This window comes from Ornithorhynchus anatinus, chromosome 8, assembly GCF_004115215.2.
Source record: "Ornithorhynchus anatinus isolate Pmale09 chromosome 8, mOrnAna1.pri.v4, whole genome shotgun sequence".
NCBI lineage: Eukaryota > Metazoa > Chordata > Mammalia > Monotremata > Ornithorhynchidae > Ornithorhynchus > Ornithorhynchus anatinus.
This window is the reverse complement of record NC_041735.1, coordinates 41,048,788-41,063,028: the sequence shown is the minus strand read 5'-3', so window position 1 is coordinate 41,063,028 and position 14,241 is coordinate 41,048,788. Positions and strand designations below refer to the sequence as shown.

The 14,241-nt window shown below is 42.6% G+C and overlaps 1 protein-coding gene and 1 non-coding gene across 2 annotated transcripts in view; one reads left to right on the top strand and one right to left on the bottom strand.

The window, feature by feature from the left end:
- Window positions 1-14,241, bottom strand: part of OXNAD1 (oxidoreductase NAD binding domain containing 1) — a 44,708-nt gene that overhangs the window by 17,273 nt on the left and 13,194 nt on the right. The window contains exons 2-4 of the mRNA XM_029071401.2: window positions 12,674-12,839; window positions 11,946-12,009; window positions 1,572-1,678 (exon numbers count right to left, since the gene is read on the bottom strand). Of these exons, the coding sequence (XP_028927234.2) occupies window positions 1,572-1,678; window positions 11,946-12,009; window positions 12,674-12,819 (317 nt within the window). The 5' untranslated portion in view covers window positions 12,820-12,839. The remainder of the gene's footprint in view (window positions 1-1,571; window positions 1,679-11,945; window positions 12,010-12,673; window positions 12,840-14,241) is intronic.
- Window positions 6,612-6,749, top strand: LOC114813934. Its single transcript, XR_003761678.1, has one exon. It is a non-coding gene; the product is annotated as a small nucleolar RNA SNORA7 (small nucleolar RNA).

The window sequence follows — 14,241 nt, the reverse complement described above, 5'->3', positions numbered from 1 at the left end:
GCCCCAATCAATAGTATTTATTGAGTGCTGTGTGCAGAGCACTCTACTGAGCACTTGGGAGAGTACAATAAAATGGAGTAGGTAGACATGTTTCCTAAGCAAAAGGAGCTTACAATCCAGAGCGGGAGATAGATATTAAAATAAATTACAGATATGTACATGAGTGCTGTGAGGCTGAGGGTGGGGTGACTAGCAAGTACTTAAGGAGTACAAATCCAAGTGATGCAGAAGGGAGAGGGAGCAGGGGGAATGAGGGTGTAAATTGAGGAAGGTCTCTTAGAGGAGATGTGATGTTAATAAGGCTTTGAAGATGGGGTGAGTGGTGGTCTGCAGGACATGAAGGGTGCAAGGGAAGTATCAGGCCAGGCCCAGTTCCAGCCCCCACATGTCAGAAATGCATCAAGGCAAAGACGACTGCAGAACTAAGCTACTTAAGACGGTGTGGGGTCATGAACTCTCGTGTATGTGTTCCCAGAAGACTTCAGGAGACAGACACATTTTATCATAAATAAATATTAATTTTTCTTTTAAAAAGTTTTATATAAGCTTATTTTAGGATTGGCTTGGAATTGATTTCAGGCCTAAATGAATTTGTTACAGTTAGTATTTAATGGTGAACTCTGCAAGCACTGAGGTCGTATCATCAAAAGAGAGTTAGTGAATAAGATTGCACTAATGAGAATGTGAACCATGGGAAGCAGTGTGGCCTAGTAGATAGAGCATAAGCCTGGGAGTCAGGGAGACCTGGGTTCTAGTTCCAGCTCTGCCAATTGCTTGCTATGTGAACTTGGGTATTTCACTTAACTTCTCTGTGCCCTAGTTACCTCATCTGTAAAATGGGGATTAAATCCTCCTCTTTCTGATTTAAGATGTGAGCCCCATAGGGGACAGGGACTGTGTCCAACCCAATGACCTTGTATCTACCCCAGCACTTAGTACAGTGCCTGGCACAGAGTAAGCACTTAAGTACCATTCCAAAAAACAAAACAAAAACACAGAGCAAATGTAACCAAATAAAAAGGGACAACTTCATTAAAAGAAGTTTTCCTTTCCTGACTTCTTTGATGCAATTCTGATAAGAAAACAAAGATGGTTTAAATGAATATATGTGGCATACTTTCGGTTTTTGCATTTGTATAAATTGGTAATATTTTTTCCTCCAAAAATAAGCACTACTGACTTGAGGATCGAAAACCTGGCTGTGAGTCATGAGCAAGGAAGAGGAGGGGGCAGAATAGGATTTCTTAGAAATTTGGTCACCTACAGTGTCATCAAGATTCTGAAGAGTTGTATTGTGGTGCCAAAGGCAGGACAGTTCTTTTAAAACCTTTCTCTTTTGACTTGCTTTTTCCCTAGACTGGGGTTAGCTATCTTGCTGTATTTTCTTGCCCCATTTATTGAGCACTCACTAGGTGCTTACCAGCACTCACCCCACTTCCACCTCCCCCAAGCCCCTTACATCAATAGCAGAGGAACAAGGAACTGTATCTTAATGCCTTCCTTGAGAGGAACAGCCACAGGACATACGCATTGGTCTTTGAATACACCTCACATAAAATGAAGCAACTTACCACTGGCCAGCTTTAAAAGTAAAATCCTTATTGGCCACAAGCAACCGAAGCCTTTTAACTTTAGTGGACTCATTGGAAGTCCCACATACTCTGGCTGGAGAAACAACCTAAAACCAAAGAAATAATTATTGTAGTATTTCTAACAAATGTGAACAAAAGAATAATGCAGATTGAAAATTGCCAGCAGGATATGTAGGGACATTGAGCATGTTATATGGAAATGGCGGGGGTGGGGGAAGCAAAAAGCTAACCTCTCTTTTTCTTGTGGCCATGTTTTCAAGAGCATGGTCAAAGGCCAGGCTGCCTCTCTGGATTGTGATTTATGGCCAGACTGGCTCACTGTAATCACTCTTGGACTTGATCCAGTCATATGACCAACAATGGGGCTGGCCAAAATAGACTCTTCCAGCCTTAGAAATACCATTTGGAGAAGCAGCAGGGTTCATTTCATCACACTCAAAGTCAAAGCCAATTTGATTATACACGAAGCTGAGAAATGCATGTTTTTTACTGCACTAATCAAAAGAAGCAGCATGGCCTAATGAAAAGAGCATGGACCAAGTCAGAAGATTGGGTTCTATTCCCAGTTCTACCACTTAGGCAAATCACTTAACTTCCTTTTGCTTCAGTTTTCTTACTTGTAAAATGGGGATTGATTAATCAATCGATAGTATTTATTGAGCGCCAAATGAAGAGCACTGTACTAAGCACCTGAAAGAGGACAATACAACAGAGTTGGTAGACATGTTCCCTGCCAACGACAAGCTCACAGTCTCGAGGATTAAATACCTACTCTCCCTTCTACTCAGAATCAGGAACAGCATCTGACCTGATTACCCTGGATCTAACCACAATATTTGGCACATAACACTCACTTAAATGCTACAATTACTATTAATTTAGCTCATTTAATTCTAATTTTAACTCCACCTTCACTGTACACTCACTTATCTTCTAGGTCACTTGTATTTCTACAATTTAAAAGAACTGTCCACCAATTTGAGCTTATCAATTAGCAAGACTCGCTGAGCTTATTGCACTGGTTCAGGGAAGGAGACGGACAAGCCAGGGACAAGGCTCAAACAGTGTGCTGTGGGTGGGTTCTCCCAGAGATGAAGATTTCCTTTTCTTACCTGTACACCTGAAAACTAGAGTGGCCTCTGAAGAAAATACCTGTGATATCACACGCGTTACAACGAACCCTTAGATAATCTGGTGATGTCATGGGGGTGCCAAACTAAAGCGGGGTGAAAATTAAAGTGGTTCTGAGAGAGATTGGGCATGGGGGAGAGGCCACCTGGGGGCTGAGGGCTGGGTGCCCCAGCCCAGCCCCAGCCTCCACCTGTCTTTCAGGGGACAGAAAGCCCCAGGAAGTGGACCCCAGGCCTCTCCATCTCTTCCTCCTATTCGTAGAGCAGCTGTCTCCCTACAACCTGATGGCAGCATGATGGGCCCACGCCCAGACCTCGATGCCCACATCCCACATCAAATCCTGCCAGAGCCTGGGCTGGGTTGGCCCTTCCCACTTGGAACCAAGGTCTGTGGGGGCCCATGCGACCATGACTGGGGTGCCAAGTACTGCTAGCCTGGTGAGTCTGGGAGGAGCTGCTCCTTCTCCTCCTCCTCCTCACTCATCCCCACTCTGTAGGAAGTCCTCAGATCACCTCCTCCCGTGAACAGCTCTCCTCTTCCCCTCCCGACCAAATGGATCCCCAACATCAGTACAATAGCAAGTAAAGAGGCAACAGAATGGAGATGTGAGCCATAATCCTTTGCCCCCAAAACCACACTGTCATCGGAGTTCAGATGGTTGGGGGGCCGGGGCATGGAAAGCAGCAGGCAGAAAGGCAAGGAGATGGCTGAGATACCGGGCTGGACTGGAACAGGATGGAGAGATGCCAATCTTCTTCAAATAGCATTCCATCCCCAGGGTCCAGTCCACCTTCCCTGGCGGCACCCGCCCCACTACCCAGGGCCATGCTCGCCTTACAGAGGGAGCAGATGGTGCATTTGGCACACAGCTGCCACCCCAAAGAGGGATTTCTGCATCTGACCCACCCGGCCTAGCAAGTCCGATGCACCTACAGTTCCAAATACCCAGGTGGACGCTTAGTGCTTTTTAGGCAGGTTTCAGCTTACTTTCATCTCTGCTTTTCAGTGACCATTGAAGCTTGAAGCTTGGAAAGGCTAGAGAATAACTGTCTAAAGGCAGTGGAGAGAGTGGGGATAAAGTGGGCTGAAGAGGGAAATGGGTAGATGAATGGGCTATTAGAGAGACAAGTCGAGAAATGATGGTGGAATGGGTGGAAAAGAGAACAGAACAGGAGTGCAGCTGATGTGGGATGGAGCAAGAGATACAAGAGGGTGAGTCACGTGGACTGCCCGGACAGCCCCAGGAACATCCACACAGATGTTGACGTTCTCTAGGGAGCACCGGAGGTGAAAGAGAGAAAGGCATCCGAGTCATGAGAAATGCAGAGGTGAGACCAAAAAGACAGTAGGTGTCTGTGACTAACTACCTAGAGAGTAGGTTGTAAAGGTGAAGGTGGACACAGGGGATGATGATGATGATGCTTCTACATACCTCTCCATCCATCCATTCATCCATCCTTCCTTCCTTCCCCAAGCCCTTAGTCCTGGCTGCTTTGGAGGGAGTAGAGAACATTATTCCTTCCAAATCCACTTTCGCATTCTGGTCAAAAGCAGTAAGCAAATGAATAGCTTCTGGCATTGGTTGGCAAGTTTTCTCATCGACTTTTTGAAACTTTCAAGGCTCTATTAAATGGTGCCCTAGGATCTGAAAAAGATATGCACCACCCAAAAAGTGACCACATTCCCTTTTCACAAGTTAAATGAATAGCTGATGGAAAAAAAATCAACAAAATATGGCTCACAGCATCTTTAATTCTCTGTGGTACTTTTTCACTTCAACTCTCTATCCGGTATAATTTACTTTGCCAAAATTAAAGGGGAAAGTAAAAATGATGATGTAAAATACCTTTAGCTGTTATTAATTTAATTACAAATTCTGATGAAAATGTATTAATGTACTCCATGAAGGAGTCAGTTCCACACAAAGCCATAAAGGGTTAAAAATCTACCTCAGACACATGGGTGTCCTTTGAAGGTATTTTGAATAGAATGTGTTTAATTTGATTCCTGCTATTTAAAACAACCAAAAACATAACAAGCCAATGAATAACATTTAAGAAAACTCCAGTAAGTTATCCCTCAAGCCTCTATTTCAAAATATCGCTCAAGCCCACCTGCATACATATTGAGAGAACAATTTATTTTATAAAGATATCAACACCACTGACATTTGGAGTGGCTTGTTTAATTTACAAGGCCTTAACTCACATCTGTCAGCAATAAACTGACAAATGGACCCATTAAGCATGGACCAACACTTGGTGATGGGGGAAGCTACAGTCCAAGCTTGGAGAAGTAGTAGGTTCATTATCTTAACTCCTTCATCCTCCACGGATCAGCCACAAGAGAGTCTACTCATTTTCTGTGCCACTGATCCCCTGTCCATGCTCTTCCTCTGGCCAGGAACTCCCACCCCCTTCATATCCAACAGGCCACCACTCTCCCCACCTTCTAAAAATCACATCACCTCCAAGAAGTCTTCCGACAAAACCCTCATTTCGCCTTCTCCTTCCCTTCTGCTTCACCTATGCACTCGGATCTGCATCCCTTAAGCACTTGACATTCACCCCACCCTTCAGACCCACAGCAATTATGTACAATTTCTTATACTCTCATTTCCCCAAACTGCAATTTATTTTGTCTGTCTCCCCCTATGGATGGACAGTTCCCTTGGACAGGGATCACATCTACCAACTCTATAGCTTTGTACTCTTCCAAGCAGTGAGTACAATGCTTTGCATACAATAAGTACTCAATAAATACCACCGATTGCTTGACACCAAAGAGTAAGGTTAAAGCCTATCTACATGTGATTTTTCTATTATGAAGGAAAATTTTTCATTTGCCTCAAGGTGGGGGCAGAAGTCCAAAAATATATTACTTTCCCTTTATCAGGCTTTAAAAGTCTAAATAAGAAAGTCCAAAGAGCAGTGCAGAAAAGAAGAAAATATTATGTTTGGCTTCATATATCATTGCATAAGGCATGTATACAGCTTTTGTTTCATACTATCATTTCTTATTTAGAAAATACAAATAAAAGAGTGCCCAGCTTTGTGAATTAATCAGTCAACAGGATCTCAAAATCACTATTTCAGAGGATCTAAATTCTAATCCTGGCTCCACCACTTGCTTGCTGTGTGACGTTGGGAAAATCACTAAACCTCTCAGAGCCTCAATTTCCTCATCTGTAAAATGGAGACTAAATGCCCATTCTCCCTCCCACTAAGAACAGGAGCTTCATGTGATGCAGGGACTGTGTCTGTCCAAAACTGATTTGACCCAGGGCTTAGTCAACTGTTTGGCACATAGTAAGTGCTTAACAAATACCATAATTATTATTATTTCTATTCTAAAATATTTAACTTTGTATCATGATGTTATCTTTCACTCTATGGACAGTTTCTAATTTTTTACTGCACAAGTGAAACAACAATAAAGGCAACCATATAATTTTAATACATGATTGTGCTTGTTCTCATACTTACAGGATCAAAAGATTTTGCAGCTGAAAGTTTAACCGGCCATGCTCTAACTTGAAACACATGGCAGGAAATTAATTTCTTTATAAAACAACATTTGAACACTTCTACTGTCTAATAAAATAACAAAACATCTGCCAATATATAATAGTATACTTTTAAAAGCTTTAACAGACAGTATCAGCATTAAACAGGAAATAAAACCACACTGGTGGGGAAGCAGATTTCATGTAGGGCATTTAGATCTTACGTTACCGTGGATGCCTCTATTCAGGAAACGGTTGGTCTCTGTACAGGAAGTAGAGCTTCCTCCACCCACTCCCGTTTGTTCTCTGGCTTAAAACTATTATGCTAAAACAGGATTAGAAATGAACCAAAACAGGAATTTAATTAAAACTCATTCCAAACACCCCTCTCAGGGTCACACCTGGAGAGTTTCCAGGATTCTAACAGTCTCGGCTACAAGAGGAAGAGTCAGGCAGAGGCCTATCCATTCCATTTCTGGCTTGGGCAGTGGCTAGCAAGTGGAAGACAATCTGCTGCAAATCAAAACTCATCCATGCTGGGCAGCAGCGGCATGGGAGAGAGTAGAGGGTGGAGACTCAAGTTTACTGCGCAGAAGGAGGCAATGGTAAACCACTTCCATATTTTTTACCAAGAAAACTCTATGGAGACACTACCAGAACGATTGCAGATGGAGAGCGGGGTGTTGTGGGAGAGATATGTCCATGGTGTCGCTATGGGCCGGAAACAACTCGACGGCATATGACAAGCCATTCCAAACATGTGTGGGTGAAAATTTGATTCCAAGAAAACTTGTAGCTTTGTTGTTGTTTTTTTCCACCAATGTACTGATTCGAGACAAATTCTGTACATAGAGGATTTTTTAATGGTAAATTTGTTAAGGGTTCACTGTGCACCAGGCACTGTACTAAGCACTGGGATATATGCGAGCTAATCAGGTTGGACACAGTCCACATCCCATGTGGGGCTCACAGTCTTAATCCCCATTTTACAGATGAGGTAACTGTGGCACAGAGAAGTTAAGTGATTTGCTCAAGATCACACAGCAGACAAGTGGTGAAGCCGGGATAAGAACCTAGGTCCCTTTGACTTCCAGGCCCTTGCTCTCTTCCCTGGGCCACACTGCTTTCTTGAGGCTGCAAGCAAAAGAATTAGTCCTTACATATACTACTATGTTTCTTGGAATACCTGGGCCTTCTATTTGAGAAAGAGTGAAAACTTCAATTTATGTCCTTAGCTGTTGTGCAAATTGTCAGTGAATGAGGGATAATTATTTTCTAGGCTCTATACTGACCAGGTGTCACTACTAACACATTATGCATAACTGCTAATATTATTACTAGTGAAAAGATCATTCAGTTGAGATTCACATGTCCTTTAACATTTATTCAATCAGATACTTTTTGTACATAAAATACATTTGTTTCACTCTTTCCTTTAGCCAAGGTATTTTGGTAAGAGAAATCCTGATCCTGGAGGTCGGTAACTAAAGAAAGGCAGTTCCAACCTTTCATTTTGGCTACCAACCTTCAGAATGACACATTTGCAAATATGATTTATTCAGGACAATCACCTATTGCATAGGGAATAAGGACTTTCTTTTTGCTCTATATTTACAGCATTGATTTCACTACATCTCGTAATTCTTCGATTATGGGATTTACGCGATTAGCCTAATAAGCTTTTACTACATGCAGTACCCACACATCAAGAGAGAAATCTCCCACGGGGATTATGCCCTGGCTATTGCATCTCCTTCATTACAATCCTCTAGGCCTTTTTCAGCTTTAGCTACCAGATCGGGATGGTGTGTGTGGAAAGGGGGGAGGTGGAGGGCAGTGAACATGATGAAGCTTTGAATAGGATATCTGATTGCTGTTTGATGTGATCTCATTCACGAATGTGTCCGGGGGCTTATTTTTCCTATCTCCGAGCATCCTACTTGCTCTATGGGCTCTAATCCTGGCTCTCCCACTTGCCTGCTGTGTCATCTTGGGCAAGTCACTTAGCTTCTCTGTGCCTCATTTTTCTCACCTATCAAGGGAAGATTAAATACCTGTTCTCCCTCTTAGGCTATGAGCCCTATGTGAGAAAGGGACTGTGTCTGACCTGATAAACTGTTATCTACTCCAGTTTAGAACAGTACTTGGCTTATAGTATTTGTTTACCAAATTCCACAATTACTATTATCATTATTAACTACTGCTTCACTGAAGTATCCCTCGCTTTCAGGCCTTTCCACTCAATAGCTCAATTTCACTGCCACCGCCTGCCAATTCAGGAGAAAAAATGAGAAGTTCATCTGAAAACAATGCTCCAGGACAAATTATTTTTGTTCATTCAATCGTATTTATTGAGCACTTACTGAGTGCAGAGCACTGTACTAAGTGCTTGGAAAGTGCAATTCGCTGTCCTGCAGCCCTATTACAGTCCTACTGGTAATGTCCCCGTTCTCTGGAAACCCTATTGATTGAAATAAATTTGTTTCCTTAATAAATGTCTGCTCAGACTTTCCACAGGTGGCCCGATCACCCCTAGGAGCTGTGAAAGGTCCCTCATGAAGAAGGACCCCTCCACCTCCACCCAGAAGAGACCTCTCTGTGGAGGAGACCTCTCTGCCCCCAAGGAGGAAGGAGGAGGCACCCTGAGGAGGAGGTCCCCCTCCACGGCGGAGGCCCTCCTAGAGGGGTGTCTTGGCTGGGTAATGGTTCATCTGGCCATTTTTCTACTGACACCCTTTCCCCACATTTCTCCATTCCAGCACTGCTCTTGCTTCATGATGAAATTTTAATTTATGACAAAACTTCTCCTATCTCCTACAGTTGTTTCGTTTGCAGTTCAATAGATTATCAAAACTGAAAGGAAAAAAACAAACCGCAAGATCTGAGGATCTGAGGCAGTCAGAGTTTCCGAGGCTCAGTTGACCTTGAGGAGCCTGTATTTCTGGCCCTCGAGCCAGAACCCCCTACTTAATTTTTGTTTTTGTGCCCTTCTCTTTCATGCTGTTTAAGTGTTTTATTACTTCACTGCTCCTGATGTATCAGTCTCCAGTCTCCTCTCCCCCATTTATATTCATGAGCCCCTGGAGGGATAGGGTCCCTTCCAATACCCAGCTGAATACTCTCTACCAGTGCTTAGTACAACACTCTGCATACAGTAAGCACTTAGTAAATACTATTACTGCTACAACAAAGTGCAAGTACAGATGTGCTGCAAAAACAGCCTAGAGCAGAATTAGCAGGCTAAAGTAGTTTCAACAAGAACGTGGAGTAAAAAGCACTGCCTGGAGATAGTATGGCTAAGTGCACGGAGTGTCCAAATTTAAGAAATCCCTTGGAGAGATGTCTGGATGTTGGCTCTTCCAGCCATTCCCCAAAGGGCAACTCACCTCTTACTCAACCCCACTGGATCATGAAGCCCTGGGGTCAGCTCTCCAGGGCTCACATTGGGATGCCAGGAAGGCTGTCGGGGCAACCCAAAGATTTCAGGTCCTCTTTAGATCCCATCAGGTGCCCAGAATTCCTGGAGAGCGAATCTGGACCAATCTGGCCATTCAAGGGTCCTCTGGAGCCCATTAGCTTCCAGGGGTGAAGGGGAGGCAAAACAGATACTGGAGCATGCTCCTAGATGAATTTTTCCTCAATGGACATTTCTCAAGATACTGTCGCAAAACTCTTAACTCTGAAACTTCTTTAATACTCAGCATTCAAAATTTCACATTTTGTAGTTGCACTATTTGAGGGCACATTTTCTTTACACTATAAAACTAGACTCTAAGCTCCTTGTGGGTAGGGAACATGTCTACCAACTTTGTTATCCTGTACTCACCCTAGTGCTTAGTTGCAGGGCTCAATAAATGTAGTCAATTGAATGAAACAAACAAAAATTTTGCTTGCTGTTGCATTAGAAGGTTTTTTTTAGTCTTTTTTCAAATGAGCCACCTAGAAATTGAGCTGGAAAAAGTTCTGAATCTGGTCCAAACATGTTATTTAAAAGCTTTATAACTCTGGAATTTAACTATATTTCTTCATAATTGGTTTGGTTTTCCTGCTTTGAAAATTTACAGATTCAGCAACTTTTGAATCGGGCAGCCAAAAATACACTCATTTTCTTTTCTTTTTCTGTAAACGGAGAAGGTATATTTTTCCCTCCACCCTTTTCAAAATCAAGAGCAGCTGAACTGATTCCATCTAAATTTCCTAGAAGTTTGGCTCTGGCTGAATTCTAACATGACATTTTAACCCCAGTGCAATTGGTTTGAGATAAATTACAGTAGTTTGAAAAGTAGTTTTTAGTAGCTTAGTCTTCAAATCTAAGCATGCACTTCTATAAATATTAAAATTAGTTCAAACCAGCCAGGATGTGCCTTAAAGCCTAGGGTTAAGATTTTTTTTTGTCTAAATGGACATTTAAATATCAAAACATTTGAAGTTTGTAAATTTATTTTACTAGATCTACAAGAACCAATGCAACTACCATTCCCTTCTATGTCACCTATGTACTTGGATCTTACCCAACCCTCTGCCCCACAGCACTTACGTATATATGATAATAATGGTTTATGCTTAAACTGCTTACTATATGCCAGGCACTGTATTAAGGGGCTGGAGCAGATACAAAATAATCATAATCATAATAATGGGGCTTGCAGACTAAAGGACTAAAGTCCAAAGGATTACATAACCATAATTTATTTTAATATGTATCCCCCTCTAGAATGCAAGCTCCTGGAGGGCAGGGAACATGTCTACCAACTCTGTTGTATTGTACTCTCCAAGTGCCTAGTATAGTGCTCTGCACACAATAAGCGCTCAATAAATATCATTGATTAATCCACTGATATCCCATTAAGACTCTGCCTGCAGGCTACACTATGTTAAAAAGAGTACACCAGACCAAACACCCAGTGTTAAGTTTTAAATGAAAATGGGCTTACTCCAGATCTGTTATACTGTACTCTCCCAAGTGATTAGTATAGTGCTCTGTAAACAATAAGCACTCAAGAAGTATAATTGACTGAATACTCTCTCAGGGACAAAATGAGTGTCCTTATTGCCCATATCACCAAACTCCTCCAAGGCAGAAGACAGATTTCTAAAGGTGAGAAGTTCTTTAGATGTCTAGAGTACCAAGGAAGTTTGGCTTGGGAATGCTCACAAGGGAACTGCCATCTGGCACTCTCTGATGCTACTGCTTTCTCCTCTGATAGAGCGAATGGTTGTTCCACAGTAGGAAGTGGCCTTGGGACTTTGAGATATGGGGTTAAAAAATATGGGGTCCTTATATTTATCTTTATCTTATCAATTTATCTTTCTAAATCCGCATAGCTCATGAGCTTGTTGCAGGCAGGGAATGTGTCTGTTTATTGTTATAGTGTACTTCCCCAAGCACTCAGTACAGTACTCTGCACACAGTAAACGCTCAATAAATAAGATTGACTGAGAAACTGGCCTCACCTGGAACAGTCCTCATTCTACCAAGGAGTAATATAGACCCAGCTCAGACTTTGGAGAACAAAATCTTCAAGTTGAGTTCCTTGTTCCTTTAAGACTCTGCCTTCTAAACACATGAACTACCAAAGAAGTTAACATCCAAACCAAAATTTTTGGTGCCAAACTCAAAGATAAAATTTCCACGAGAGGCTTGTAACTATCGTATTTTTGCTGTCACATTTTCCATAAGAGAAAAAAAAGTCCATGCACAGCACAAATATACTAACCTCCTGTCGAATTACGTTGGCCGTTCTCTCCATGTGATCAGTTTTCCTTCCAGATTTCATTGTGCTTCAATAAAGAGCAAAATCAGAAGGTTACTATGTCTTAAACGGGACAAGGGATGGGGTCCTGCTTAATATATCTGGATGACTTATGCAAACACTACAAAGACCGAAAGATCCTTAACAAAAATGAGCAAATCAAACTAAGTTTAATTAATCTTTCTCAGAGTAAACCATTTCAAACTGACATTGGTCCTAAGAGAGCGATCGGCTCACCAAGCACAGCAATACTACAGGGCCAACTTAACGACACTCCCTGTTTAACTCTGACCTCGAAACCCAGGACAAGCAATGAACCACAGGACGGAGGATCCACCAGGAGGAATCGACTACCATGCCAGTGGTTCCTGCATCGAAACGTGCCCTGGCCCTCCCGCCATGTTCCTGCCATTAGGCACACTGTGCCATGAGCGAGGAGGCGAGCTGCGGGTAGAGCCCACCGCCAAGGGCACTCAAGGGCCAAACCTGCGTCCAGCCGGAGTAGAATCTCTGTGGTAGCAGCAATATGGCTGGTGCTAAGCCAGAGCACCCCAAACTGGCAGGCAGTTGCTACGAAAACCATCTCAGAAGCCACTGAAGCCCCTCCCACTCCTGGTCATTTTGCCCCCTCGTCAGGAGCCGTGTGGCTTGCTCTTGGTGGGGAGGATGGAGACGACTCATGGATCACCCACCGTGTCACCGTGCAGTAGTTCCCAGCTGATGGCCTCCGGGGTGTCGATGACGCAGCAGCCGGGATGATGAGGCTAACGAGGCATCCGGCAGAGCCTCTCAGGAGGTTAAGAGACCCAACAGCCCCAAAAAGAGCAGCGTGGGCCATGGCACTTGTCAGCAAAAGTCCTAAAAGTTTCCCAAAATAAAGGAAGAAATGACTCAAAAGGCAGATGGTATTAAACTATAAAGTTGGGTCTCATGGGAGCTACAGGCTTGTCTCCAGTTTGTAGAGTTACAGCCTCAAAATACATTTTTTAAAGGCTAATATTCACAATCCAGATTGATGTAATATTCATGAATTTGGATGCAATGGAAATTGGTTATTCTATTAACAATACAAATGCTTCTTTCCAAGATGTCATATCTCGAGGATGCTCACAAGCATAGCATTCACTGCCTAGTTCATCTGAAAATGCAATTTCCTCTTCAAGTTCTAAAAAACGTGCCTATTATCAGTGAGTATCTAGGAATTATTACCAAATCATTAGACAGCAACTCTGCAAAAAAGATTAAAGACGGATGGTCAATGGCTCAATTACCATAATTTCTTTCTCTGATGCCTTCTTTATATTATGGACAGAATTATGGCTTATTCTGAAAATGCCTTCTATGGTTGTCACTGCTAGTCTAAATCCTTACATCGGTTCTCTATAAAATTGTTCATTTTAAAAATCTCCCTTTCCAATCCCTAACTATTCTTCCCCAGATTTGCTGATACTTTTTTAAAGAAAATAAAATACAGTTATAATATAATGTAATATAATATAACGACAGCTAAAAATAGCAAACACACGGTACTACTATGTGACAACAGTTGCTAGAAATAAATAAGATCAACATTTTTCTCCCAGTGTTCCTCAGTTACGTCCGCTTAGTACCGTCTGCTGCACACAGTAAGAATTCAATTCATACTATAGATTGATTGATCAATCGATCGATATCCCAGAAATCTTAGCCACCCTCCCTCAGTTCTATAACGCGAGGTTTGCGTTGCTGACTAGCCCTTGGATTAAAGAAAATTCTCATTATAGTTTATGTGCCTTGATAGTGCCGCTCACATTTGCACTACCATTGCTTCTGTCATCTTCTCGCTTCCTGCACTGATAGGTGTACGGTGAGGGAAGGACATTTCCCAATTCCCCAGCAGCACTCTATCCCAATCTCTTTCCTGTTGAGATGCATTGCCCCCGTGCAGAAGCACCCCCGCGACTCTTTGTATACTTTGCTCCCTAGTTCCTAAGCCGAGGCTTTCCTGCTTTCCAAAGCCTTTCAAACAACTGTCGCCGCAACCAGCGGCCACACCAAACCCTTTCACGATATCCGCCGATGGTATTTATTGAGTACTTACTGTGTACAAGAGCGCTGCATTAAATCCTTGGGAAAGTATAAGACAACAGGGTTAATAGACAGGACCCAATCAATCATATTTACTGTGTGCAAGAACACTGTACTAAGCATTTGGGAGAGTATGACCCAGTCCCTGCCCACAGTGAGCTTATATTCTAGAGGTGGAAACAGACATTCATCT